The 23,987-nt window shown below is 40.0% G+C and overlaps 1 protein-coding gene across 1 annotated transcript in view; it reads left to right on the top strand.

The window, feature by feature from the left end:
* Positions 1–23,987, top strand: part of COL12A1 (collagen type XII alpha 1 chain) — a 126,473-nt gene that overhangs the window by 40,715 nt on the left and 61,771 nt on the right. Inside the window, exons 15-32 of the mRNA XM_052646016.1 lie at positions 3,989–4,255; positions 4,710–4,902; positions 6,312–6,433; positions 8,131–8,280; positions 8,362–8,481; positions 8,579–8,743; positions 9,345–9,491; positions 12,159–12,298; positions 12,833–12,962; positions 14,822–14,964; positions 15,267–15,396; positions 16,190–16,326; positions 17,397–17,526; positions 19,977–20,116; positions 20,328–20,460; positions 20,564–20,590; positions 20,934–21,076; positions 23,608–23,737. Coding sequence (XP_052501976.1) covers positions 3,989–4,255; positions 4,710–4,902; positions 6,312–6,433; positions 8,131–8,280; positions 8,362–8,481; positions 8,579–8,743; positions 9,345–9,491; positions 12,159–12,298; positions 12,833–12,962; positions 14,822–14,964; positions 15,267–15,396; positions 16,190–16,326; positions 17,397–17,526; positions 19,977–20,116; positions 20,328–20,460; positions 20,564–20,590; positions 20,934–21,076; positions 23,608–23,737 — 2,547 coding nt within the window. The remainder of the gene's footprint in view (positions 1–3,988; positions 4,256–4,709; positions 4,903–6,311; positions 6,434–8,130; positions 8,281–8,361; positions 8,482–8,578; positions 8,744–9,344; positions 9,492–12,158; positions 12,299–12,832; positions 12,963–14,821; positions 14,965–15,266; positions 15,397–16,189; positions 16,327–17,396; positions 17,527–19,976; positions 20,117–20,327; positions 20,461–20,563; positions 20,591–20,933; positions 21,077–23,607; positions 23,738–23,987) is intronic.

Here is a 23,987-nt window from a genome sequence, read left to right as displayed (position 1 = left end):
CTGGAGCCTCCCTCCCCACCCCCCATCTGCTACCATTTTTAGCTGTATTTTAGTTTGCTCTCTTTGTGGAAAGTAAGGTAGTTTAGAAAATACTTTGAGAAATCTGAGCCACATGTAGTGTCTTTGGCTGGTGGACAAGTCCAAAATGGTGTGTATAACTGGGCCATGCTCTTAGAGTATCTTATAAACTTCCAAGGGGGACATTTTGGAAATACTTTCTGCTTTCACCTGACATTCAGAGACATGGTATGCAGACCGTTGATACAATGACAACCACGAATTGTGGCTAAAAAGCCAGCAGGTGGGAAACTCTACTGGCCCTCCAATTATGGCAGCTAATTTAGCCGAGGTACAGTGAGTTTTGGAGAGCATCCTGTGAAAGGCACTAAAACTTGAAAAGAACTTAGAATGGCAGTGTTACAGCATTTTATAGCATGTGGCAGACCAATGAATGGAGTGACAAATCTTGCCTTTTACGTATGGGAAGCCAACAAGGAAGGATTTCTTTTCCCTCCTTAAAATCCAGAGTTTCCCATTAAAGCTAGGATGAGATATGTCATACCTTATTTAACTTCAATTCCTTTATTTTAAAGAGTTAATTATAAAGCAGGAAAACAGTTGAAATCCTTGAAGCATTTCAAAGTATGAAGTACAGTATTGGAAAGTTATTAACATATTTAAATTTGGGAATATTTTCAAGTTTGTGATCCCACTTTTTGGGGACATAGGCTTCGTTTTAGACCAATACTCATAATATTTAAATGTCCATTTTTCTCAATCCTAAGTGGTATGAAATGGGTTTGAGAATTTTGTATAAGGAAGAAATGTCTTGTTCTATTGAACAAGAGTTGAAGAGATGGAAACAAGAGGTCACTAAACATATTTAGCAGAACTTTTTCTAGAAAAGTGTTAGACACACATGGATTTACTAAACACTTGTGATAGATTGTTCTGTGTACTATTCTTTCTCATATTCTTTCAAAAATCCTATGTAAGGTCTTTACATTTTTTTCTTTTTGGAAAATATGTATTTTTTTGTTTTAATAGTTCACTTACCTAGAGAATAGTAATGGAGAACTGGAGATTAACTACATACATTTTAATATTCCAGAAAGTAATGGAATTGGCTGAGATTTCTCTTACTTTCTTAGCCTAAAATTTAAAAAAATGCAACCAATATACTCTTAGTTGAAATTATATTTGCATCTTTCAGAGACATAATTCATAACCATATATTGATTTTCTTTACCTGTTTTGTCATTCTTACCTTTGTCCTTTATACATAATCTATCTTTTGCTTATATGGCTGCTGTCAAGATTTTCTTTTTATGCTGATTTTAAGTAATTTGGTAATAATATGCCTGGGCGTAGTTTTTTCGTGTTTCTTGTGCTTAGAACTATTGAGATTGCTGGACCTGTGGGTTTATAATTTTACAAAGTTTGAAAATATTTAGGCCATTATTTCTAAAATATTTTATCTATTACTCTTTGCTTTCTTCAGGCATTCTGGTTCCACATGTGTTAGCCTGGTTGCAGTTGTCACATGGCTCACTTCTGTGCTTTTCAGGTTTTCAGTCTTGTTTCTTTTATTATGTTTCAATTTGGGTAGTTTTTTTCTCATGTCATCTAGTTCGCTAGTATTTTTTTTTTTTTTTTTTTTTGCAGTTTCTGATTTGATGTTAATATCACCCTGTGTGTTTCTCATGTCAGGCACTGTACTTTTCACTTCTGGAGGTTTGGTTTGAGTCTTTCTTGTATATTCTATGTGTTTACCTAACATGCTTAATATTTCTTGTACCATCATTAACATATGGAATATGGTACATATAATAGTAATAATAGCTGTTTTGATGTCCCCTTTGAATAGTTCTGTCATATGTGTTATTTCCAGTTCTGTTTCTGCTTGCAGAACTTGATTTCTGGTGAGAGCTCTCTTCCTGGTTTGCAGATGGCCGTGTTCTTCCTATGTCCTCACATAGCCTTTCCTCAGTCTGTGCATGTTAAGGGTAGGGAGGGGAGAGAGAGAGAGAGAGAGGAAATGAGCTCTCTGGTGTCTCCTTGTCCTCTTATAAGGATTCCAGTTCCATCAGATTAGGGCCTTACCTGTAGAATCCCATTTAATCCTAATTACCTCCCTGCATGCTAAGTCACCTCCGTTGTGTCCAACTCTTTGCGACTGTAGCACTCCAGGCTCCTCTGTCCATGGGATTCTCCAGGCAAGAAATAATTGAGTGGGTTGCCATTTCCTCCTCCAATTACTTCCTAAAGGTCCCAATACTATCACATTGGAGATTAAGGCATTAACATATGAATATAGGGAGGCACAATCATTCAGTCCATGATACAGGTTATTATTTTTTTCTTTATTTGCATTTCTGGTAATCTTTATCAGAAGCCAGACTATGAACTTTACCGTTTTGGATGTCAGGTATTTTTATGTTCTTACAAATATCCTTTAAAGGTTTGTTCTGGGATGTAGTAAACTCACCTGGAAACAGTTTAATATTTTTGAAGCTTTCACTAACATTGTGTTAAAGCTAGACCAGAGAAACCTTTAGTTCAGGGCTTTTTTTACTCCACTGCCGAGGCAGTCACTCCTTCTTAGTACTCTATATGATGTTCAGAGAATTTTGAGATTTTCTACTCTGAAGAGGGGGAATATTTCTGCCCCCACATGAACTCTAGGAACTTTTTTCTCTCTATTCCTTCTAGGTGGTTCTTTCTCTGGTTCTGAGTAGTTTCCTTATTCATATACACTGAGTAGTACTGGGTTGAAGACCCAAGTAGGACCTTTTGCAGATTTTTGGAGCTTTTTCTCCATCAAACTATCTCTGGGACTTTCTCTGCAAGTTCTAAGTGCCTTGGACTCCCCGAACTGACAAAAGTACCTCCTCAATTAAGGGAGACCACCAGGCTCCATCTGGGTTCCCCCTTCCTGTACTGGTGCTGGAAACTCTCTCCAAGCAGTAAGTCAGGGCAATGATCAAGCTCCTTCTCATTTGTTTCTCTCAGGAATCATGGTCCTATGCTGCCTGATGTCCAGTGTCTGAAAAATGTTGCTACGTCTGTGTGTGTGTATTTTTTAAAGCTTTCCCAGGTTTTTTTTTTTTTTTTAAGTTTTTTCAGGTGGTCCTTGCCTGTTTGAACATGAAAATTTCTTTTAGAATCAAAAAATATTGTCTGCAGTGTTTCCTTCAGCTTTGTCCCTCTTTTTAGAAGATGCTTATGATTTTTGAATGCTGAGATTACTGAACTGAGTGAAATGATCCTGATTATAAGCTCTAATTATATATAAAAAAAGGACTGTATTGGCTATTTGTGGATGTTAGGTGACTAGTTTCTGATATAGTTATTAATAAGACATAATTTAATAAAGTTTGTTGTATATTAGTTAAACCCTTCTTACATACAGTTTTTTCTAAAACCACCGAGTGTATACTGGTTTATCTCCAGAGCCCGAGATATTTTTATGTGTCAGAGTTTCCTGTTCTGTTGTGTTGATCGTCTTATGTGTTTATGGCAATCGCAAAGGATGGTGTTAACTCTAGTCACTCTAGCTAGCGCTGTACTATTTTTCTGAAAGGACTCAAGGAATATTTCTGATCCTGTATTTATGATTTTTCATATTCTGCACACTGTAATTTCTACAGGAATTCTTTACAGATGGAAATATAATAAAAATTCAAAAAACTCATCTCCGGAAATGGATGTTTTCTTTACTAAAGTCTCTGGAATGCAAATAGGAAATCCTTGCAATATGAACTTCCATTTTTTTAGTTACAAGCCAGATAAAGAGAAAACATGTCACTATAACTTCACTGAGATTAGGTTCACACGCCATCCTGAATTTAAGCGAGATCGCAATGCGAAGTAAAGGAAGGGTGTACGTATTTAAGAAACCACACCTAGTGTCTTTCATACAAATGCGGTGGTGGACATAAGCATTTTCTTTCAGTGTGATATACACTGTAATCTTTTCATCTCACAGTGTCTGAAGACTCGAAAACCTTGAAAGTGGATGAAGAAACAGAAAACACAATGAGAGTTACCTGGAAACCAGCACCTGGGAAAGTTGTCAACTACCGTGTCGTGTATCGCCCCCGCGGGGGTGGGAGGCAGATGGTTGCCAAAGTGTCACCCACAGTCACCTCAACAGTGTTAAAGCGACTTCAGCCCCAGACCACGTATGACATCACAGTTCTCCCAGTTTACAAGACAGGAGAAGGAAAGCTTAGGCAAGGATCAGGAACAACAGGTATGAAATCATAATAATTCTGGGGGGAAAGTGTAATATTTTAATGGGGGATTTTAATATATCTGCTTCATTTGTGAATATCAAAAATGAACTCTGTAATAAATTATGTTATAATAAATAGTTGGATAAGATGCCTAATTAGCATATATGATTTTTACCAATCTAGTTCCTTGTAAAATGATTCTACATATTAATGTTACTCTGATCTGAATTATGAGTGCTATTTACACTCACACTTGGCTCACACTCTAATATTCTTTTATTGGGCATTATAGTTTGTGCTTTCTGACTTAATATAAAGTAAATATTTATTTTGAAGTGTTTTGCTTGTGATGATTGCCATGTGTGCCGCTTAGCTATTTAGAATTCAACTTATTATTGTAGGGGTTAATAAAAAAAACTCCAGAGCCTAGGCTTTTGGATAATATTTTAGTATTTATTATTATCTCTACAGCGTCTCGATTTAAATCACCCAGAAACCTCAAAACATCTGATCCAACCATGTCAAGCTTCCGGGTGACTTGGGAGCCCGCACCTGGTGAGGTCAAGGGTTACAAGGTCACGTTTCACCCCACAGGAGATGACAGAAGACTGGGGGAGTTAGTGGTTGGACCGTATGACAACACAGTTGTTCTAGAGGAACTTAGGTAGGAGTGAACTCTATTTCATTTTTGTTAACAGATTGCATAACCGATGTAAATTGGTAGGCCTTCCACACACGATCACTTAATGTGTCTGTTGCCGGCAGAGTATTTAAAATCAGCCCAAGTTGCTTTCTCACTCTTGTTGAGGCTGAAGTTGAGGTTTGGGTTCAGACATTCAAATTTAGGCTTGAACAAGTGTACTATTTTAATGATGTTAGTTACTAGGAGATCAGGTGCTGCTCCTGCTGCTAAGTTGCTTCAGTCGTGTCCGACTCTGTGCGCCCCCGTAGACGGCAGCCACCAGGCTCCCCCGTCCCTGGGATTCTCCAGGCAAGAATGGTGTTTTTCTCCATACCACCCCGCTTTTAAAAAATTGACATCCACGTCGCACTATTTCACCAAGAGCAGCTTGTCCCCAACCAGCCCCGTGGAAATGTGGGTGTTCCTGTGCTTCAGGAAAGGCCTAGGGGCTGACTCAGAGATGCCTGTGTACATCCCCTCCCAGGAGCGAGGGATGGAGTGGGCCTTTATGCTTGGGGTCAACTGTGAGGCTTGGGGAAGTGGGGGCTGATGGAAGGTCTTGCTGTAGGCTCTGTAGTGGAAAAGAAGGAGGTTTGACTTTGAACAGCAGCCTACATCCTTTATAGTGAAAAAAAACAGTGCTCTGCATTCATTACCGGGTGGAAAGTTGACTTGTTTTGACTATTCATTCAATGACACTGAAATCTGTTTGAATGCACAATAGTTACTTTTATCAGAACAGGGAGGATAAAATTGAATGAGCCTACTATGTGCCAGGGGGCTTCCCTGATGGCTCAAACAGTAAAGTATACACCTGCAATGCAGAAGACCCAGATTCGATCCCTGGGTGGGGAAGATCTTCTGGAGAAGGGGATGGCTACCCACTTGAGTACTCTTGCCTGGAGAGCCCCATGCACAGAGGAGCCTGGTGGGCTGCTGTCCATGGGGTCACAAAGAGTTGGACATGACTGAGCAACTTTCACACGCTATGTGCTGGGCACTGTGCCAGGGCTTTATGTTTCCTTGCAAGTACAGCATTTTAAATTGTTTTCTTAAAGCCCATTACTTAGCAGTAGTAAAAGTGAGAGCTTGATGCTTTCCTGACTTGCTCAGTAGGAAGGTGGGAATTCTACATTTGATGGAAAGGCAAGGTGGAAACTGGTGCCCTGAACCCCCAGTGTTCTCTAGAACGCTAGTTTCTCTAATACCTCACAGTGTGAGCTTAAACTGGAATGTGATGGAAATTATTTTTCTTCTCTTGCAATATTATGTGTTATAACTTCCTCTGAGTGAAAGTTTGTAAATCAAGATGAATATTTATAACAAAGCAAAACAAAAATGCTGCCACTTGAGCCTATTATACATACAGACTGTATATTTTAACTTTTCAGGGCAGGTACCACCTATAAAGTAAATGTTTTTGGAATGTTTGATGGAGGAGAAAGTTCACCACTTGTTGGACAAGAAATGACAACTCTTTCTGACACAACTGTAATGCCAATTTTATCCTCTGGTAAGAAATGGAATTGCATTCTCCTAAGAAGAGTCAGTACCATGCAACTTTTTCAAATGTAAATTGTTAGATTAATTATACCATGAAAATCAACCATTAAATTTTACATTAAAATTTATTTCAGTAATATATACTTAAAAAATTCTATAGATATCCAGCTAAGCACACTTTGCCAATATTTTTTTTAAGGCTTTCTTGTCAGCATTACATTAGTTACATAGTACTGTATTATTTAAAGCTGAGTTTTTCAATGGGTAGATGATGTACGTTTCTCTTTGTAAAGATTCAAATGCAGTTTTATTTTGCTAAAGTAATTGTAGAAAGGATTTATTTGGGCTGAGCAAGTGGTATTTGATTATTGATACGTTAATAGGTAGGCAGCTAAGACTTGGGAAGCAAAATGGTAACACAAACCCCTTAGACTTTCTGCTGCTGCCACAACTACAGCTTTGATGCACATGAAGCTAGATTTGAACATTCTTAGCAGTGAAGGTGGTGGGTAGAGTTTACTTCTAAATATTTATTTTCATCATTTGCTTATAAAGAGTAGGTCTTGGCAGAGCAGGAGGAGACTTGTAAAGGCGTAGGTACTTGGATAGTGTTGGGGAATCCTCACTCAGACGGACCATCCAGTATACCAGTGATGCTTTTGTAGTATAATGAGCATCACTGAGTTTTTCTCAGTTTTTTTTAAAATAATATAAAGATCAGATGCTAACATGGCAAGCAGTTGAAAAATTCATAGCTGGTGACATAAGCTCTTGGAAAAGAAAGCATTTGAAAATATGGATGTGGATAAAATAAAGTCTCAGCTCTTGCTGTTTTACATTGATGTTCTATTTTTTCTCTTATGATGATATTAACTGACTTATATTTTTATTTTGTAGCTTGTGCACTGAGGATTTGGGATAATTCTCTCTTTCCAAAGCACCCTAGCTTTGTATCAGTGTTTGTGCTTGTGGTCTCTGTAGCTCTCAATTTGTATACTTCTTTGCGTCTTTTTTTCTAGATTGTCTTCCTTCTCTCTTGATTTTTTAAATGTGCAGATTTCACCATTTCCATTTACCTGATTCTTATATGTAGTAGATGATTAAGTTATTTAAAACTAAATAATAGCCATCAAAGTTTTAAACAATTTATCTTTTACTTCAGAAGGGTCGAGAGTTCTGTGCCTAATCCTTAATAATATATGTATTACTGCGAGTTTTCATTAATTCAAAAGATATTTTTGGCTCACTGAACCTTTTTCTAGCTTGCACATTTTAAAGTTCATCTCATACTTGTCTGCTAATGACCACTGAAAATTGAGAAAAATGCGGTTTTATTAAAATTATTATTTCCTTATAGTCAGAAGGCTGTACATTCCCTCTTATATATTTCAGTGTTTGGGTTCGTGAGCCTATTCAAATTTATAATGACAGTTTAAGTCTTCATGTTCTATGATTGTGTCAAAGATGAAGGAGAGATTTTCCACTGAAATGATTATTAGAGGGATGGATAGTTCCTGTGATTCTTATTTGAAGCTCTGAGTCATATGGACATGTTTTCAAAGTCTTGAACTCCCAATCACCTCGCTGAGCCACAGAACTGAGATTGTTAGGTGACCCTGGCCCCTGGGGGTGGCAGAAGTGTGCTGGGAGGTAACCTGACAAAGAATGTGCCCCTGACTTTGTGCTGTCTCGTGATTGCCGTGTCAGGGATGGAGTGTCTCACCCGGGCTGAAGCAGACATCGTGCTCCTGGTGGATGGATCGTGGAGCATTGGCCGGGCAAACTTTAGAACTGTCAGGAGCTTCATTTCTCGTATCGTGGAAGTCTTTGAGATTGGCCCCAAAAGAGTACAGATTGGTAGGTCTCACAACATTGACGGCATTTAGATGTCTTCATCAGGTTCGCTTACATATGCTAATGCCAGTGGTGTCCTTTCAGCCCTCGCTCAGTATAGTGGGGACCCCAGAACAGAGTGGCAGTTAAATGCTCACAAAGACAAGAGGAGCTTGCTGCAGGCCGTGGCGAACCTGCCTTACAAGGGAGGCAACACCCTCACAGGTGAGCCAAATGGTCCAGGGCGCTGTCAGCTCTCGCTTTTGTCCGAGCTCATGGCTGAATAATGATGTGACTGATTCTCTTTTAACAATCCCACTAGGGATGGCCTTGAATTTCATTCGCCAGCAGAGCTTCAAGACCCAGGCTGGCATGAGACCTCGAGCTCGAAAAATCGGAGTTCTTATCACTGATGGGAAATCCCAGGATGATGTTGAGGCACCTTCCAAAAAACTCAAGGATGAAGGCGTGGAACTGTTTGCCGTTGGTAAGTACGGATGAAATAGCCACGCCTCCACGAGTGACAAATATTTTTGCCAAGGATAATTTTGTAGTTAAAAATATTTTCTGAAGCATGAAAAATACAGAGACACACTTTCCCTATCACATGATTGATTAAAATAATGTGCCAGGAAGTTCATCTATTTTCTTCTTTTCTCCTTACAATGGGACGAAACTACATGGCTTCTTGGAAGAGACAATAAATCAAGAGGACAACTGTACTATTAATAGGATTCAGGAAAATTCCTATTTGGTTTTCCACAGCATCATTTTTGTTTTTGAATCCACTATTTTATTATTATTATTATTATTTTTTTTTACTTGATACTTTACAGAAAAAAACACTAAACAAACTCTTTTTGGTGGGGAATTGGTGCTAGAAGCATTGAGAAGAAGCCAAACAAAATAACCTTCAGTTTGTATTATTTTTTGTTTCTATTTATGTAATCATTTTATTATTGGGGAAAATCTTATATACATTCTAGTTAACACAGAATGTATAAGGGTACCCTATGAAATATTTGCTTCGTTTCATGAATTTTTTTCTGAGACATGCTTTTAATTTGTGTATATCCATTTTCCCCAAGGTATTAAAAATGCTGATGAAGTTGAATTAAAGATGATTGCAACAGATCCTGATGATATCCACGCATACAACGTGGCAGATTTTGAGTCACTTTCTAGGATCGTGGATGACCTCACCAACAACTTGTGTAACAGTGTCAAAGGTCCAGGTAAGGTTAGCCCAGGTTCTCATCCTCAGAACTGTTGGTATTTTGGTCCAGGTAATTCTTTGTAGAATGGAGGGAGTGGATTACTTTGTGCATTGTGAGATGTTTAGCAGCATCCCTGAACACTGCCCACCAGATACCAGTGGTATCCCCTGAGTTATGACAACTAAAAATACCTTCAGAATGTGCTGAATGTCTGCTGGGGAGAACACTGCCCCCAGTTGAGAATCATTGATTTAGTCCTTGGATTTTCTCTGATGGCATCAAACTGTAAATGACTGCTAGTTTATTTGAGGATACATTTAGTTTAAATGTGCCTGTACCAAACACATGCTTCCTAGGTGTCTCAGTGGTAAAGAATCCTCCTGCCAATAAAGGAGATGCAGTTTTGATCCCTGGGGCGGGAAGATCCCCTGGAGAAGGAAGTGGCAACCCACACTAGTATTCTTGCTGGGATAATCCCTTGAACAGAGGAGCCTGGCAGGCTATGGTCCATGTGGTCGCAAAGACTTGGACATGACTGAGCGACTGCACACGTGTGCACCGCACACACAGACACATACACAAGTAAGATTAGGGAATAAAGAGGTGCTTTCTCTCCTGGTGTGTGTCTATTCTCTGGGAAAGCACCTTCACTCCATATCACTACGAAGTTACTGTTAAATGCCCCAACCAGAGATGATCACATTTGATACTTTGCACGTGTAACCTCTAAATATAAAGACAAATTACAGTGTTAGAGTGTGGAGTTTTAGAAAGGGTATCATCCCTCTTTACCACTGAAGAAATAGATTTAGAGAGATGCAGTTACTTACTCAAAGTCAGATGGGTAAAGATGTTTTGAGAGGTCCTTGAAAAAAGGTAGCTATCGATAAGGAATTAAGATTTAGAAATAAAATTATAGAAGTGAATTTGTAGTGACAAGTGGTATAAAATGATTACTACCTGTGTAAATTGTAGGACAGACCATGGTAAATACTAAATTGAAGGTATTTTGAAAATTAATGATAAAATGATGGTTCTTATTGTATGAGAAAAATTTTTTAAGTAAATATAGATTCTGGTAAAGACTGTCTTTCATTAATTTACTCTGGTTTTGGAAAGTTGGAATGAGTTTAACAAAGTGGTAGAAATGGTTCACGTGCTTTGGATACTAAGGATACATTTATTTGAATGTTCCTTCTTGAATTTCTCTCTTCAAAATTTTGCAGATTTTCTTTTTGGATTTTGAACAATAGACTGACCTTTTCCCAGGAGAAATAGACCAGCCAGGAAGCCAGAATCTGTAGGCGTCTGGCTTTGGATTAGCTGAGAGAGTTGTAGTTTTGTTTAGTTGGAGAGAACTTTGAGTGGGGATGAAAACATCTTTTATCTGTTTTACTTTCTTTTTTTTCACATCAGCTGTGTAATAGTTGCATTCATTTAGTTTCCGAGACAGTAAAATTGCTTGATAATTTTGTAGGCTTGATTATGACCCAAGTGCAATAAAGGTTAGGATACTAAGAATGGAAATGCTTTTTCCCAGCTTTGGCTGACAAAGAAAGTGGGAAGAGTTCATATGAGAAGGATTTGCCATGCTCATGGAGTCTGCATTAGCTCTTCTGTAATTATTATTTGGGATGTCTCTCTAATGGTCATATTGAGCCCAGTATTTCTATTTTCATTTATATTGATTCCAAATATTTTTCTATATTAGTCATTTCACCTACACTTATGAACAGAAAAAAAAAAACCCAAATACAAGCAGTAGGATATTCCTAAATTTTAGAAGACTTGGTTGTTTCTCTCTTAGTAGATCCTGAAAGGGAACTAAAGATGAATAAGAAATCACTTCTGTCCTCACAGAGCATAACTTATAGTTAAGAAGATAAGACATGAATGTAAAGAATCAGCATGATAATGAAGGCAGTGAACTTGGGTGGTACCAATAGTGATAGGGGCAATAGAGTTGTCAGGACCCATGTGGTCATTTACTGATACATGTAGAAGGTGGGAGAGCAGAGAGAGTACCCAAGGACGAGTCCAGAGGTTTTGAATCTAAGTGACCAATAAACTGTGATGCTGTCAGGATGAGGGGAGCAGCTTTTAAAGAATGACAAGAGCTCAGATTTGAATTTCCTGAGGGTGAAGAATCTCAGGCCACCCATTCAGAGAGGACTTAAGGGCACTGGGCTGACTTACTGGAGAAGACTCTTGAGAGTCCCTTGGACTGCAAGGAGATCAAACCAGTCCATCCTAAAGATCAGGCTTGAATATTCATTGGAAGGACTGATGCTGAAGCTGAAGCTCCCATACTTCGGCCACCTGATGCAAAGAGCTGGCTCATTAGAAAAGACCTCTGATGCTGGGAAAGATTGAGGGAAGGAAGAGAAAGGGGCAGCCGAGGATGAGGTGGTTCGACAGCATCACCAACTTAATGGACATGAATTTGAGTGAACTCCAGGAGATAGTGGAGGACAGAGGAGCCTGGCATGCTATAGTCCATGGGGTTACAAAGAGTCAGATATGATTTAGCAACTGAACAAGAACAACAACTGTAACTTCTTAGTATATGAAAGAATGTGTATAAAAGCTTGAAATACGGAGAGGAACACCATTGCAACATAATTTAAATATCATCATCTTGCTATGATAATGAAAAAGTCTTATGTACTTCATATCCACGTGCAGGTGACTTGGAAGCACCTTCCAACCTAGTTCTTTCTGAGCGGACCCATCGGTCTATGAGAGTGAGCTGGACACCTCCTTCTGACAGCGTGGACAGGTACAAGGTGGAATACTACCCAGTGTCAGGAGGGAAACGGCAAGAAGTGAGTAGACAGTCCTTACAACCCACTGCTTCCTGTCCTGAGATTGGGTCCTCCTCCTTAGGGCTCCGGGAGGAATGCCAGGGGGAAGAAGGGGGCAGAACTGGGTCTGTGGTGGTGTTCTCCATTTCTTGCAGGGCAAGCACTTCCATTTGGGCTTAGTTAGAGGGAAGAGCCTTTAGTTTCTTATGTTTTCCAAGAATTGCACATTATCAATACAGTTTTTAATTAGGGATTAAGAGGGTGTTTGCTTTGTTCATGAGTTTATACCAGAATCATCAAGTAGAAAGAAAACATTGAAGACGTTCTAGTTTTATGCACTCATCTCACAAATAAGGAAACAACAGCTGGGAGCATAAACTGTATGGATTATCCAAGATCTCACTGTAATCTGATAGTTTTCAAAAACAAAAGACAATGGCCTCATTAAAGAATATTTCCTAAGCTCATTGAAGTTAACTACTTCACAATTAACGGTAGAAAAGAGGGAACTGATTCTAACAGAAATTGTTATTATTTGTAAATTTTCCTCCCTAGTTTTATGTGAGCCGATTGGAAAGGAGCACGGTCCTGAAAGATCTGAAGCCTGAAACTGAATATGTTGTCAACGTGTATTCTGTAGTGGAAGATGAATACAGTGAGCCTCTGAAGGGCACAGAAAAAACATGTAAGTCAGATTAAAAAAAAAAGTTCATTGTTTAATTTATTAAGGTAAAGAGGTGACAGGCCATGTGGGATTTTTTTTTCATTTTTATTTAAAAAATTATTGAAATCTTGTTGATTTACAGAGTTGTGTTAGTTTCAAAGGTGCAGCAAAGTGATTCAGTTATATGTGTACATGCTTTCTTTCAGATTTTTTAGATTCTTATAGATTATTAAAAGATACTGAGTGTAGTTCTCTGTGCTATACAGTAGGGTCTTGTTGATTGTCTATTTCACATATAGTTGTTCAGTCGCTAAGTCGTGTCTGACTCTTTGTGACCCCATGAACTGCAGCACACCAGGCTTCCCTGTCCATCACCATCTCCCGGAGTTTGCCCAAACTCAAGTCCATTGAATCGGTGATGCCATCCAACCATCTCATCCTCTGTTGCCCTCTTCTCCTCCTGTCCTCCATCTTTTTCAATATCAGGTTTTTTTTTTTTTTTTTTAATATAGTAGTGTGTATATTTTAACTCCAGCCTCCTCATTTATCTCTCCCCACCTCTGCCACTATCCCCCTTGGTAACTGTAAGTTTGTTTTCTATGTCTGTGAGTCTATCTGTGTTTTGTAAATAAGTTCGTTTGTACCGTGTGTGAGCTCTGTAAGCCTTCTGAATCATCCCTTTATTTGATATCTCTTCAACACACATTTACTGAATGTGTACTTTGTGCAGGTTCTCAATAAATACTGTGATTTTCTGCTTTTACTGGCTGCTCCTGCCATCTTGAGACCCACTGGGTATTCATGGCCAGGGTTTACCTTAGAGGGAAGGGTACCTTTCACGACTGTCCTCCTCTTAAGGGAAGGTACCATGTGGGGAGTGGGACTCGGAGTATCCGGAGGAGCAGCTGTGCAGGAATCATCTGGTTCAGTTCTGCATGAGGCCAGGTCTTCCAGCTGGCAGCGAGAGCTCCTCTTTTATTGACTTTTGGACTCTGGCCTTTACCATAGAAGCTCTGATGGCTTTGGCTTTGAGTAGAGCTTTGAGGAAAGATATTCCTCACTCCTATTCCTGGTGGGGTTTCTGAGGCCATATGAAAATACTCTTTCCTTCTCCCATCTTCTTGGCTGACCTCCAGGAAGAAGGGAGGCCTCTTACAAGAAAGAGGAAGGAATGGGCGTAACTCCAAGGCGAAAACTGACTCCACTGACTCCTCAGTCCCTTAGGTCTTCATCTCTCATATTTCCCTTCATATTAGACCATTAGGTGGGAAATAATATATTTCATAATGGGCAGGATTCATCTGACAATTCCTTAAAACTTTAAAGTCCATCTTTGGACAAAAAACTAGAAAGCTGTGTGGATATTAGTGAAGAGGAGACTGTAAGCCCCTTACTGTGCCTCATGGGCTCATCTCTTTGAAGAATCCCCCGAGTTCCACTTACTAATAGACATCACTCTCAGTTATTTTTTTAAAGTAAAAGTGAAATGAAATACTAGGTTGGCTTTTTATGTATGAAATTCTATGATTGAAGAATGAAAATGGTCAACTTACAGACCTTCCAGAAAAAGGGACTGGAACCTCAGGAAGTTAGTCTCTGTTTTGGCTTTCGTATAGACACTAGCATGCCATTTTACACTTAAATGTTTTTTCTCTATGAAATAGTTATCACATGCAGCCCTAGTAGGTGTTGGCGGTTAACAGTGAGATTGGGTTTTTGAGGGGAGAGAGAGGGATTATATTAAATCTCACTGATTACTCATGGCAGCCCATTTTCTATTTACCGTATACTGATATCAGTAACTGTGTTGCACTTTACCACTGAGCCACTGGAAGCAGTTAACAAATGAGGAGAATGTGTCTGCGTTTTCATTTCAACAGTGCCAGTGCCTGTGGTCAGCCTGAACATTTACGATATTGGCTCAACCACCATGCACGTGCAGTGGCAGCCAGTGGGGGGCGCTACCGGCTACACCGTGACCTACGAACCAACCAATGCCACAGTTCCGACCAAGCCCAAGGAGGTGGGAGCCCTTTGTTTCTTTATCGTGGGTCTTCTTGAGCCTTCACTGTTGTCGAGTCCCCGTTAAGGGGCTCATTAGCTCATGTATAGCTTTACACACAAAACAAAAACAGATTAGATTTGTGGCCTGTGACACATCTTAAAAAAAAAAATCAGTATGAAAAGGGAAATGCCGTTCAGAGAAATGAGAAATAAAAGTTGTGTTCAAATCTAGTGGTCACAGCTTGGTGTGATTGGCTGTCCCTCATTAGCAGAAATGTTTCATTTGAATGTGTTGTTTCGCCCTGGCTCGTCCATCTGCAGATGCGCGTGGAGCCGACAGTGACTGACGTGCAGCTGAGTGACCTCTTCCCCAACACCGAGTACGCGGTGACAGTCCAGGCTGTCCTGCACGACCTCACCAGCGAACCCGTCACAGCAAGGGAAGTCACCTGTAAGATGTCGTTAGGTTTCCTTCTTCCCTCATTGCTGTGAACGTGGCTTGTTTGTTCAGCTTTTTCTTTTGCCCAATGATGCTAAGACTGATTTTGATTGTGCGTGCATAAGTTGTAGGGTTATTCCTTACGGCCAAGGTTGTTTCTAGACTTACAGCAGCATCTTAAATCGGTTGTTAAGATTTGCATTTATTTTCCCATATTTAACATATCAGATTTTCAGATGGTATCTTACAACCAGTGGTGTCTTACAGTTGCTCTTGGTGAGGTGTCAGTCAGGGAACAGAACATAAAATAAGGGTGCGTCTTACAGTCCATACTGTTGTTGACCATGAATATGGTGTCTACCGTTAGTGAGAAGGGGATGTTGGAGAAAAATACTAGATGTTCCAAGTTCTTGTTGAAGGAGAAACTATGTCACATCTGAATCAGTCTGTTTATGTTAAGTAAATTAACTCAATCCCCAAACATATTGATCAACTGTGATGTTCCAGTCAAATTATGATTTATTATAGCTGAACAGCAGTAAGAGTTTATTTAAATAGAATGGGAGAAAGTTAAATATAAATGAGAAAGAGTTGTTATTAAAATTTAAATTTATCCTATTTTTAAAAAGCCTTTTTAAGAATCCAGCTATATTTTGTAGAATCAAAGTGCTTTTATCATCATAACCAGTTTGTTTAGTTATTTTGCCGCACACCTTTAAGTTTTCTCCAAGCGACTTCTTGAAAGCTTGTGTGGAAGCTGTAGAGCTTTGCGGTTGAGAGTAAATTCTGGCCCTGATTTATCCAGTGCCTCTGCCCAGTCCTCGAGACCTGAAACTCAGAGACGTGACTCACAGCACCATGAACGTCTTATGGGAACCCGCACCTGGAAAAGTGCGCAAATACATTGTTCGCTACAAAACCCCAGAAGAGGAAGCCAAAGAGGTAGGTTGAGGTTGGAAGCGGTTTAGAAATATTTGTTTTCCTAGTAGTTTAGCAGAAGAATCTAAACAGGTATAGCATGTTTTGAATACTTGTCACTTTATGAGCATAGTGTTGAAAACTTGTCATATATTAACAAAGCACTATTTGAATATTGATAACATATTGGACTGTTTTGCATTTAGTTTAGAAATGTTTTGCTGTGTGATATTAATCCTAAAACATCATCCCTTAGTAGATAAAGGGTTACAGAATCTAGATGGTATTTCGCTCTCCACCTGATGCCTAATATGATGCTCTGCATTCTATGAATGACTAACAAAATGTCATAATGATGTTCCTAAAAATGAAAGGTAGCAAGGGGATTCAGGAAAGAAGAGGGGGAGTTTGTTAAGGAATAGGGAGGTAGGACAGTCGAACGGGACAGAGAGAAAGCATGAATATAGTGTCAGAAGGGTGTCTCTTTGGCTTTGAACGTTTCTGAATTGATGTTGGGATGAAAAGCTATTTCCGTGACAACCTGCTTCAGAGTGGGAGCAAATTGAGGGGCTTCACCAGCAAATGGGTTTAAAATGTATGTTCCCCTGAAGGGACACTAATGTAAGAACCTCAGAGGCAGTTTTGGAAGCTAGAAATAGTTTCTGTAAGCACCCAGTTGCAGACTGTGCTGGTCTTCTGAACTGCATGCAAGCTAATTTAGACCTGTGCACATATTCTTTTCATTCTGGGTTTCAATTTTCAGAAGCAGTACAATGACCAGTGGGTCTTACAAGCTAAGGAGAATTTTTCTGAAAGCCATGAGGCAGTGACTCACAGGGAAATGGGGAGAAAGCGATTAGGTTGTTTGAATTCCTAGGCTGTCATCATTTACCAAACAAAAGGCTCTAGCACATGCATCGTTTCCACTTTGGAAACTATAAATGGTCTTCGGTTCCTAGACTCAGGCAAATTGGAAAACTTTGCTGGTTTTTTTTTGTACTGCAGTTCTTACGCTCTCGTGCTGAGTGACACAGCCAACAACAGAGAGATGTCAAAACTAACTTTGTAACAATAGTCCCACCGCTCTATTGCAGGTAGAGGTGGATAGGTCACGGGCCAGCACGCCGCTTAAAGACCTCTTCTCTCAAACCCTGTACACAGTCAGCGTGTCTGCTGTATACGAAGAGGGGGAGTCGCCCCCAGTGACTGCGCAAGAAACCACCCGTGAGTTGCGCTCGTGCTTTAATGATGATTGGGAAATAGCACTGCATGCGTGTGTCACTGACTAACTGGTTATTTCATCTCTTAAAATTAAAATAATTTTTCTAATGGAAATATAGTTGATTCTTCATGTTGTGTTAGTTTCAGGTGTACAGCAAAGTGATTCAGTTTTATATGTACCCCTGTAATATATACTATAGATATATGTATATTCCTTTCTGGAATCTTCTCCTTTATAGGTATTACAAAATGTTGAGGATAGTTCTCTGTGCATTTCTTAATGTTATTTTTGCCAGAATTTAATACTATTTGGGATCAGGTGGTTTCTCACTTAGTCACTTCCCATCTTCTATCCTTAGGTTTATATTCCTTTTGTGATAATTTCTCTCCTGTTATTCTACCAGCCACTGTCACTAACTCATCTTCCATATACTTAACTGGTGTGTGGTGTGTGTGTGTGTGTGGTGTGTGTGGTATGTGTGTGTGTGTGTGTGTGTGTGTGTAGGGGGGTGGAGAGAAAGCATACTTCCACAGTATTTAACTCAATTATTATTCCCCGTCGGTCTTTTTCTGTCTGTACCACTTCCCTCTGGCTCCCTCCTAATGAAGTCCGAGACATGTATTTTGCTCAACTTTGAACCTCCAGTTTCTAGCTCAGTGCTTAGCACATCATTTTCTGGATAAATGGTGTTTAAGAAATTGAAGTCTAGAGCCAGCAGAGTTCCCAAGAAATATAATATATTGGGAGCCACGTAGGTAATTCAAGATTTTCTAGTAGCCACATTAGAAAAGGTAAGGAGAAAAATGAAATTAACTTTAATAATGTGTTGCATTCAACCCAGTGTATCCAAAATATTGGCATTTCAAAATTTACCAGTATAATAATTATTAGTGAGATATTTCACATTTTTTGATAATAATTTTTTTTTTAATCTGATGTGTCTTAATTTGGGGCTTCCCTAGTGGTTCAGTGGTAAAGAATCTGCCTGCAATGCTGGAGATGCAGGAGACGTGGGTTTGATCCCTGGGTCAGGAAAATCCCCTGGAGGAGGAACTGGCAACCCACTCCAATATTCGTGCCTGGAGAATCCCTTGGATAGAGAAGTCGGGTGGGCTACAGTCCATAGAACTGCAAAGAGAAGGATACGACTGAGCAGCCAAGCATACACGCACACACGTGTCTTAATTTACGCTTTCAGTGCATCTCAACTCAGATGCCGCATTTCAAGTACTCAGTAGCTACATGTGACTGTTGGCTCCCATGGTGGACAGCACAGGTCTAGAGAATTCAAACAACTTGCCCAGCCTCGCCCAGAAAGCTAGTGGTGGGATAAGTGCTTGGTCCAAACTTTTCCAGCATCTCTATCACCAGAGGATCAGAAACTTCTACAGTGCCCCGCTGTCTGTACATGATCAACGCATCTTGTCAAATATCACAGCCTCCTTAGCAACTTCAGTTGCCTTCTTGGAATCAATTCTTACCTGGAAAGGGTAGTGGCTGGAGATAAACATTTGCCCATAGGTGCACACTGGCATAAATATAACAGGAGTAGTAAAGGCAAGGACAGGTCAGGAAGAAAGACCAGTGAAAGCAGCTCATTTAACATACTAAACTAATACTTGTTTTCATCTTTAAGATTTCCTAGGAACCTTTAGACACATCCAAAGTGCATCCTTCATGGTTGGTTTGGTCTGCAGTCATGCTTGTCAAAGTGGGAACAGTCTTTTTATCTCAATGGGCCTTTTCATTGTCATTATTAGAAACAAGTTTTTTGATAGCTCTGGCTTTTGTGTAGTTGGCTTTGGTTACCAGGAGATAGAGGAATAATTGACAACAAAAGCTCAGAACGGGTGGCAGACGTTCCTACTTGCTTGTACTGCAAGCTCGCTGGGGTGCCTGGTCAGTAGAAGAATCCTTAGTTGGGATTTCAGCCATCGTCAGCACTGCAGGGCTATTCCTGTCTCTGAACAGAGTTGATACAGTCAGCTTCACGTTGCGTGTCAGGTTACTAATCTGTAGGAAAAGCTTATCTGTAGGTTACTTAGATCGTAAATAACGATCTTCATGAACCATGAAGGTTCATGCTCTCTCTGATACTACAGGCTAAAGTTTGCTTTCTGTGTTGCTGCGGAAAAGAGTCAAGGGTTTTCCTTAGATTCTCAAAAACTGTGAAGGGCAAAACGATGAAGAACCACTGTGGTAGAATAGTATGACTAAATGGTACCTTTAAAAAAAAACCAACATTTTAATAGACCTAAGTAATCTGTTATATCCATAAAATACCTGCAGTTCTCAGGGCTCTCTCCCATATTTACTTTCAAATAAACTGAATTTGTAAGATACTTGGTTCTAATGTTGTCAGCCAGTTTCCTCATGTCCGTTCAAGGCAGTTTTATTATATTGAGTTTGTAGATCACATCCAAAAATGTAGTCCTGCCTTCTCTCATGACAGACACTGTGCCAGCCCCAACAAACCTACAGATTACTGAAGTAACACCAGAGAGTTTCAGAGGGACTTGGGACCATGGAGCTTCTGATGTGTCTCTCTATAGAATCACCTGGGCACCTTCAGGAAGTGCAGATAAGATGGAGGTAGTGTTAATTTTTTTTTTTTTTTTAATATGTGACCTTTGTTGCCTGAAAAGCATCGTTTCCTACTAGTGACATTTGAGCTCATGGCATGCCTCAAAGCAGGAAGAACATCTGGCTAAATGATGTCAACCAACTGCCGTGGAGCGTGTGATGCACACGGTGACTTAATCTTGTGTCGGCTTGTTTTTATTTTTTTTCCTCTTTCCTCAAGACCATCCTAAATGGAGATGAGAATACGCTGGTGTTTGAAAACCTGAACCCCAACACTCTCTATGAAGTTTCTGTTACCGCCATTTATCCTGATGAGTCAGAAAGCGATGACCTGATTGGCAGTGAGCGTACACGTAGGTGTTTAACCTTCAGTAGGACATTTTTTTAAAAAAAATTAACAGAATAGAGCTTTGGCTGTATTAGTAATATTTTGCCACCTTCTTTTTTTTTTTTTAGTGCGTTTGATACCCTTAACAACACAAGGTAAGAACTTAATTTGCTGATTGTATGAGTGACCAAAGAATGAACAAATGAATGAATGAAAAGTACCACAAAATCCATTGCAAATAGGCCTTCTGCTTTTACAATGAATTGTAAGGTGTTGATTGGGACCTCTTTTAAACAGGTCTCTCTGGAAGAATTTTGCTCCTTGCTACTATCTGTTAAGGAATCCTTTGAGACTCAATGACCATCATTTGTTATGGGGTCAGATTTAGGTCTGAGTCTAGAGGTACACAACTCGGCTCATTTCCTTGGAGACAATGCATATTTGTGGGGGAAGCATTCTTCAGTTTGTTTACTCTGTTTCTCAACAATCTTTTCTCAGCTCCAAAGAGTGGCCCACGAAACCTTCAGGTGTACAATGCAACATCCAACAGCTTGACTGTTAAGTGGGATCCTGCTAGTGGTCGTGTGCAGAAATACAGAATCACCTACCAGCCTTCAACAGGGGAAGGCAATGAACAAACGGTAATCTGTTTGGAAAAAAGATACCTGGTTGCATTCTTTTTCTCCTCAAGCTCTCACTCCCGGTGTTTAGTTAGTCAGACTTACTGTTTTGAGAGTTATGAAATTTACTGTATTAGTTGGAATTATTTGGCTTCATCACTAATGGAGCCTCATAGCATCAGGCTTGTGCCTCAGTGTATTCATGTTTTCTTAAAAACTGTTAGGGCTGGGTTATCCATGAGGATATCTAGATTTTTGAGTTTATTTGTATTTTCATTTCTTACATCTCTGACTTGATCAAGTGTCGAGAGAGTTTGCTAATCTTCCATTATTCTGATTTTTCTGTTTTTTGCATGTCATGATGTATGTCTTAGTTGTGATGTTTCTTGATCTGGGTGCCTGTTCAGCCTAACTTATAATACTATTTATCACATTTGCATTGGTCTGAATTGAGGTTCCTGAGGAAGACAGTAGGACTGTAAACTTGGCCTTCATCTTCTTTATCTTCGCAGCCTTCCCTTATTTAACAGAGCCCTTGTCCATTCACTTTGCTTACTTTGAACCTTCTCCAATTTTGTTTTATAAAAGGTGTGGCCCAAACTGCACACATTACCCTGGGTCAGGAAGCAGTGTGATTTTTATTTTGATAGAGTGATGCTTTCTGATTTATTTCAAATACTTCTTTTGGTGAGGTCTGGCATTTTGTTGACTTTTGTGGGACTGTACTCTTTCCTCACAAAGCCTTAGAGAGAGACGAGTTATTAACTTTTAATCATTCGACTCTGAGCTCCAGCAAATGGTCCATACCTGTTCCCAGTTTAGAGGTGTTAGGAGAGGTAGATGCTGGCAGTGGTTAAAGGTCTCTGAACCCACACAGTAAGTGGATTGTGCTGAACGTGTGCTGCTTGTGAGCTGCTCTGTTGAGGTTTCCGTAGAACCTGACTTAGGGAGTGTGATACATTTGGATTAAAAATGTCTTCGAGTTCATGATAATAAACTAAATACCAAGTGTCATCAAGTGGCTTTTATATAAAATAAGACATTTAATGGACTGATATTTTAATGGCAGAAACAGAACTTTCATTTGAGCTGGGCCAGATTTAGATAAAACTTGTCCTTAGCATTTCTGTTCTTGGTGATACTGACCATCGAACTGCTGCCTTGAGTCTCTTTTCCTATCCCTCAGCTGTTTGTTGCAAGCAGGAGTGTCCTCAGCTTATCGTCTGTAAAGTATTAGCTGACAGTCCCTTAGAGTCTGTTAGTCTTAGCGGTATTTGCCTTTTAATGCTGGCTCATAAAATAATCAAAGTAATGATTTACTGATGCTAGCATTATTTTGGAGAATTGGATGTAAGAAGTAGGCACACTCTTCTGTTTCCTCATGGGGCTAATTCTACTAAGTGGGTGCTTTCAGATTTGTTAAGTATCAAATACGTTGATAGTTTGCTCTCATAATCTCAGATACTGAATTTGTTAAAATTAGCCACTGTGGGCTTCCCTCGTGGCTCAGACAGTAAAGAATCCTCCTGCAGTGCAGGAGACCTGGGTTTGATCTGCAGGTTGGGAAGATCCCCTGGAGGAGGGCATGGGAACCCACTCCAGCATTCTTGCCTGGAGAATCCCCATGGACAGAGGAACCTGGCGGGCTATACAGTCCATCGGGTTGCAAAAGTCGGACACGACTGAGCGACTGAGCAGCAGCAGTGGTTGAGTTAGCCCATGTGGAGGAGGAGTGCAGCGATTCACTGAAGTTTTCTCTGAAACTCACACCACTTGAGTGGATGGGTGCTAAGTGGGGAACATCTGGACCGGCCCTGGCATATGCACTCATGGTGGGCAGCATGCCATTTTCATGTGATTTTAATTAGTCTGGCATAAGTATCTGAATTCGGTAGACTGTTAACAAATCATACAAATTTCCTTTCAACAAGATAACGAGATGGCCTTAAGCAATGACTCTGTAATCAGAGGACGCTGAGAAAGCTTCATACCGCAAGGCTGGAATCCTGGAGTGTGGCCTGGCAGAGGGTCCCGTCACGTAGTTTACACAGCTCATGCTGTTAGAGGGGTAGTTTTTGAGGGGGAAAACCAAAAGCTTTAGATCTTTTGCTGAATCATTTTAATGTGTTTCTAAAGCAAATAAGAAACATCTGTAAAAAAGGTTAAGAATAATACTGAATGGTGTGGCACCTCCACTATTGTGCAGCTCTTTGCTATCTTAAAGTTCCTTTGCAGCTTGCTTATGATTAATGCCTTTTTTGGGGAAGAGATCTGTGAAACATGTTTTGGATGAAATTTCACAGTGCTGGCAGCTAGCATGTTGAAATATCTTCTTAAGGTCACCAGGTTTAAGGCTTAAAATCCTTTTTATGATTGAAGGTGCATCTTTCACATTTAAAATTATACCTAAGATATATTTCCAACTTTCACTGTGGGACATGTTTCCAGATCTTGGCAAAGGTCTCTCTATAACTACCCTGTAGAAAGAGCTTTCTCTAGCAGGTTAGTGAGATGGAGAGACAAGGCTGACACTTACCCTTGTTTCGCTCAAGACCACGATAGGAGGACGGCAGAACAGTGTGCTGCTGCAGAAGCTGAAGCCTGACACTCCTTACACCATCACCGTGTCCTCCCTGTATCCGGACGGCGAAGGTGGTCGCATGACAGGAAGAGGCAAGACCAGTAAGTGAACTCAGAATCCTGTGGCTTTAAAAACAAAAAACTAACTCATTTATTTACTTTGGCTTTTCTGGGCCTTTGACGCTGTGTGGGCTTTTCCCTAGTTGCTGTGAGCAGGGGCTGCTCTCTATTGCTGTGCTCAGGCTCCTCACTGAGGTGGCTGCTCTCGTTGCGAAGCACCAGGCTCTGGGGCTCATGAGCTTCAGTAGTTGCCGCTTCTGGGGTCTAGAGCACAGGCTCAACAGTTGCGATG

The sequence above is a fragment of the Budorcas taxicolor genome, chromosome 9, assembly GCF_023091745.1.
Source record: "Budorcas taxicolor isolate Tak-1 chromosome 9, Takin1.1, whole genome shotgun sequence".
Taxonomy (NCBI): Eukaryota; Metazoa; Chordata; class Mammalia; order Artiodactyla; family Bovidae; genus Budorcas; species Budorcas taxicolor.
The sequence above is the reverse complement of the archived record's forward strand: the minus strand, read 5'-3'. Positions and strand labels throughout refer to the sequence as shown.